The following is a 5,870-nucleotide window of genomic DNA, read 5'->3' as shown; positions in this document are numbered from 1 at the left end:
CGTCGTAACCCGTTTACCCTTAACCTTACCTTAACTAATTACTTATTACGTTAGTATTGTTGTGTGTGTGTGTGTGTGTGTGTGTGTGTGTGTGTGTGTGTGTGTGTGTGTGTGTGTGTGTGTGCTATATCTACACAAAATTTCATTAAAATCAGAATTTGACATTCGCGAGGTTTCTTGTAAATAACATTAAGATAATTATAGTTAATTTTCAACGATCTTACCATATTCACCCCAATAGTCTCCAGCACCACTAGCTTGTACTAAGATTAAAGTTCCACTAGACCGATATTTCGCGGCTGCTCTAATTCTGGGAATGCTAAAGGCTAATTGTAATTGCACTTCATCGTCAGTTAATCTCGTTCTTAGACCGGTTATTCGCAGAGCAGAGACTCCTCTCGCAGTGATATTTTTAAATTGAGCCCTGTAACCATTTGGGCCACCGCCAAGTGCGATATGCAACTCGTCCAGGATAATCGGTTCCACTTCATGATAACCCAGTTGCGGTAAACCTGCAATGCAATTGCAACGTATTTAGAATGTTATAATATACGGCTTATAAACGAATGCAAATTCTTAAGAGTAATAAATTTTACGTAATTTCTTTAAAAATATTTACTTTTTTAGAATTTGTTTGACATTTAAATATGTCGATTAAATTTGAAAATAGCATAATGACATTTTTTAAATTGATTTTATTTAAATTTTTGAAAATTAGATTATAATATCAATCTTATTATTTATTAATTATTTTTGTCTGACTAAAACGTTTATTTCATTCAAAAATGAATTCGATAATTTTTCATCCGCTATATGTTCTAATAGCTTGAAGAAAGCTATATTGTTTCAAGTATGCCGAAGTTATACCGCACAATACAAGTGGAATGTAGGACACTGGGTGACCATTCGAATACACCGTTATAACGTGTTGTGATCGTTAACAAAATCACGTGATTACAGAACCGGTTTATTCAGACTTTCAACTTTCAGTTTATTTACAAATTATATAGGTTATTATTATAAAATATATTTATCATATATTTATCTAATAAAATTCCCATGACAGGAAACAAAAATACATTACAACATATTACATACATTATAACATATTATTCAAAGTTATTATTTTTTAACTATTTTTACTATTATTAATTATAAAATAATAAATTAACAATAAATTTTATTATAATTTAATAATTTTATTTAATTACATATTTTATTTGCGTTTACAAAACTTTTAATCTTAACTAGAAGTAGATATATTTATTATAACAAAAAAGAATAATATATTACAATTCTCATTTTAGTCAATAAAAGTAAATTGATAAATGCCATTCTTGTATATTTTAAATTTAGCTAGATTTATTAAAGAGATTGATTTTTTTTCTTAATGGAAAATCAAAACTATTATAGTTGTTTTTATTCGAAATAATTATTTCAAATAAAAAATGATAAAAATAATAAAAAGTTATTTATTTAGTTCATTGATCTTTTTAACTATATTTTATTTAATATTACACATCATAATAAAACAAAGTTAAGAATAGAAAAATGTTCAAGCAATATTCTATGATGAATTAAATTCCTATTCGTCTTGCGACTTGACACGGTAAGAAATGGCAGATTGAACTGTACTTCAATTTTTTCAAAGTTCTTCTAAACATACTATTCATTAATTATAATGAACACAAATATCATTAAATGTAAATAAAATCAATCAAAAGATTTTGTATAACTTCCATGCATATTTAAAAAAATTCATTTTTTATTCAAATTTTTTATTCAAATTCAGATAAGATTTTTTAACATATGAAATACATTATTATAAAAAACGAATGATTTAGAAATACATGATAATAAGTGTCTCATAGAAATTTATCAAAAATCACATAAGAAATAAAGCAATATAATAGTTCTGATTTTCCATTAAGAAAAATCAATCTCTTTAGTAAATTTAGCTAAATTTAAAATATACAAGAATGGTATTTATCAATATTTTTTATTAACTAAAATGAGAATTGTAATATATTATTCTTTTTTGCTACAATAAATATATCTACTTTTAGTTAAGATTAAAAGCTTTATAGTAAACGCAATAAAATATGTAACAAGTTTAATATATAGATTGTTTTAAATTTGCAACATCTTACCTTGACGGAAATGATCGACGAGTGTATTTGCTGTTCTAGCGAGGCAGATCTCTAATTTTTGATCGTTTCTGGAGCAAGACTCTAGAAATTCTAGGCCCCTATATCTTCCGATGGCATGGGCGCCGATCAGCAGCAAACATACATAGCACAGTAGTACGGTATTCCTCATGTCTAGCAAGTGGCTTTATTTTTTTTCCTTTCTTCGTTATGATCAACTAATACCTACCGAGGCACTCTACGGAACGATCAAGTTCTCGAGAAATGTTCGACGAGAAATGATCGACTGGCAGGGATGCGTTAAGCCTTATAGACCTTGACATTGCCCCCGCTATACTCGAAGATGAAGAAGAAGAAGAAGAAGAAGAAGACTTTAAGCGGGATATCAAGTCAGTGTACTCTTTAATGTTTTTTTAACTTGTACAATGTACAGATGCAAAACAAATGGCATAATAATAAGAATGCGGGTATATTATATACGGGATGGCATAGGCCATCAGTTTTTAAATCTTTAAAATTATAACAGAGAAAGGAATAAAATATCTTTCTACAATTTTTTATTATTTTATTAACTACATCTGGATTTTTGATAAATCACGATATATATATTTTTATTCAAATAAATTTTAATTAAATCGATTTTTAATAGCGTAGGACAAGCTATTGTCCTATAGATTTTGCCGATCAACTTTTCTAGGTGAAAGAAGCAAAAGAGCGATAGAAGTAGCATGAATTTCATGGAACGTTCTTATAACTTTTACCAATGTTAATTTTAAATTAACCGCAGTAAACTATGCACTCTAAGAGGCTTCTAATAAATAGTTTTGAAGTCGATGAAGGAGACCAAGAAACCATTGATTAATTTATGCGTTTATTTTCCCAATAATTACCAACGTTTGTTTATAATTTTCTTCTTTTATCTAGTAATTTTAAAAATACAGACTTAATGATTGGAAAAAGCATATAAAAACGATTTTCTCCGCTTCTAATAATTAGTAAATCGATTAGTTAGAAACAAAGTATTACGTGCATTATAAATATTCATAATATATTTAATACGATCTATTGACGTAATTGATTAGACTGTTAAATTGCGCAATTTAAATATGTAAACGCATCGCAAATTTGGAAGTATGGTTAAATAGTAACAATTGAACGTGAGATATGACATCGTCGATAAAAATTGGTGATGAGTACGAGAAAAAGAAAACATTTGATAGACGTCAGAGTGGACGTCATGGAACAGTCAAAAAGAGAGTAGGAGAATGTTAAGCCCCGTTAATCACCTTGGTCACGTTCGTTTTAAGTCACGTCTCCGATTTGCTCACGCAAATGTTCGCGGAAGATTGTTGCCGGTCACCGGTCGCCGATCGCACTTCCTGCCTTTAAACGTGAGGAAAAAATGAAATTGAAGATATAGATTAACTTCAGGAGAGCGAATCTTACAGCGAGTAACAATTTATAAATTTCATACTTTTATTTTATATTTTTACGAAGTTTTATAAATCTTCTTTCGAAGAATTCGATTTATCCGGAATCTTACTAATTTGTTTAAATGGTAAACATGCAAGTCTCGGAAAGTCACGATTTTGAAAATTAAGAAGTGTAATAATATTCGAAAAGTCACAATTTCGAAATTTAAGAAATGTCACAATGCCCCAAAAAATTATAATTCCGAAATCTTAGAAATGCGACAATGTTATCCCGAAAAGTCATTATTACGACTCGGGACATATGTCCCATTTCTAAGATTTCAAGATTATGAATTTTTTTCAGAACATCACGCTTCTTAAATTTTGGAATTATGATTTTTCGGGATATTGCTGTAGTTTTCAATTTTTTTCAGGATATTTTTTTCGAGATTTTGTATGTCCTCCGTGTAAATAATACAATATAAATACAATATAAATAATGTAACAAACTGATTTCAATAACACAAAAATTTGCAGTCTATTATGATATGATTTCTAAAATCTGATAATATATTTTAACTTACACTTCTTTTAATTTTATTAATTTTTATTGATTAATGTTATTTTTAAGTGAAGACTTTATTGCACGCCATTGCTGTTACATTCTTGTAAATTATGCACAATATGATTAAAATCTGACAATACATTTTAGTTCACAATTTCCTTTTTATTCTTTAGATCACTTTCTAATTAAGCATAAATTAAAATTATTTCAAGGTTTCTTTTAGAAACATATCTTTCAGATTTATTTTAAAATCTCTCTGTTGCATATGATAAATAGGTAGAAGAGGAAGGTCATGCATATTTGAGTTAAGATTCTACACTGCTGCAGTCAGTCCGTTTATTTATTCATGCACAATGTATGCACGCGCATTCCGCATTTTTCTTTTATAAATATCGAAAATTTTTTAAAAGTTTTAAAAGATTTTAAGAGAAGCATTTATTAAAAATATAAAAATGATCAGAATTGAATGAAACGAAAAATATATAATACTCGAATTTGACCGCTGATCGAAATTAATATTATTTGATAACGATCCAATGACGTTCTTTGGTTTCAATGCTTTCTGACATTTCCATGTGTACTGTAAAAACATAAGTTTAAAGACCGCAGTATCCTCAAGGCGAATAACTATTGAGACATAAAAAATCATTCTGGATACATGGAATTTTCTTCTAAAATTTATTCTGAAAATATGGTAGTTGTGGTACAATATTTTAAAGATTTTTACCATGCACTTCAGTAAAATTAATCAAACTTATTTTATATCTTATTGTAATTTTATTAATAAATGAGATTTACATTAAAATTCTTTGAAATACAACGTTGTCTCATGACTATCATATTTTCAAGATAAACTCTAAGAAAAAATTCTCTTTGTGTCATGGAATAAGTCGAAATGGATTTATAATTATTTAATTATTCTCTAGATTTTTATTGTGTTTTCTATGAAAAACGGAATAATTCCAATCAGAATTCATTCCGATATGTTCCATAATAGATACCCTGGATATCTATCATAAAACATATCGGAATGAATTCCGATTGGAATTATTCCATTTTTCTTAGAAAATACAATAGAAATCTAGGGAATGATTGAATAATTTTGATCGGAATCCAACTTGTTTCATGATAAGTGCCCTGTTCTGCTACCAAAATGTTTGGCATTTTTCATAACAATCGACAGAAGAATGTGTCTATTTTTATCAATATTCATAAATTAATTTTGATCTTAATTCAACCTTTTTTTTACTTTTCATCTTTTTCTAGTATTAGAAAAAGACAAAGAATAAACTGAACAAGATTACAGTTAATCTACATTAGTGAAAACTAGTAAATCATACATAGCAGCATGCAAGAGACAATATATTAAATTAATAAACTATACAGTCTTGGCCAACACACAAAAGTATAAAACATCTTGAATTTGTTTTCTTAGAAAAGGTAGTAATAAAAAGTAAAGGAGGACTAATAAAATATTTATAAAAATATTATGAAAATAGTTGTAAGGATAAATATTAGTTCCAATAAAACTACATTTTAATTTATTTTTTGTTAGATATAGAATGTTTAGATTTATTTGTAAAAGTGCTTTGTATTGTGGCTATGAAGCTAAGGCTGTATATTAATTCAGATTGAATGGCTACATAAATTATACTCGGTGATAATGCGACATGTAATAAAAAAGTGTGTGTGTGTGTGTGTGTGTGTGTGTGTGTGTGTGTGTGTGTGTGTGTGTGTGTGTGTGTG

The 5,870-nt window shown here is 27.9% G+C and overlaps 1 protein-coding gene across 1 annotated transcript in view; it reads right to left on the bottom strand.

Annotated features, from left to right (window-relative positions):
- LOC105617766 (protein takeout-like) overlaps window positions 1-2,319 on the bottom strand; it is a 10,991-nt gene extending 8,672 nt beyond the window's left edge. Inside the window, exons 1-2 of the mRNA XM_012199320.1 lie at window positions 2,151-2,319; window positions 225-512 (exon numbers count right to left, since the gene is read on the bottom strand). Coding sequence (XP_012054710.1) covers window positions 225-512; window positions 2,151-2,319 — 457 coding nt within the window. The remainder of the gene's footprint in view (window positions 1-224; window positions 513-2,150) is intronic.
- Between the last annotated feature and the right edge of the window lie 3,551 nt (window positions 2,320-5,870).

The sequence above is a fragment of the Atta cephalotes genome (genome assembly GCF_000143395.1).
Source record: "Atta cephalotes unplaced genomic scaffold scaffold00014, whole genome shotgun sequence".
Taxonomy (NCBI): Eukaryota; Metazoa; Arthropoda; class Insecta; order Hymenoptera; family Formicidae; genus Atta; species Atta cephalotes.
This window is presented reverse-complemented; position numbering and strand designations above follow the sequence as displayed.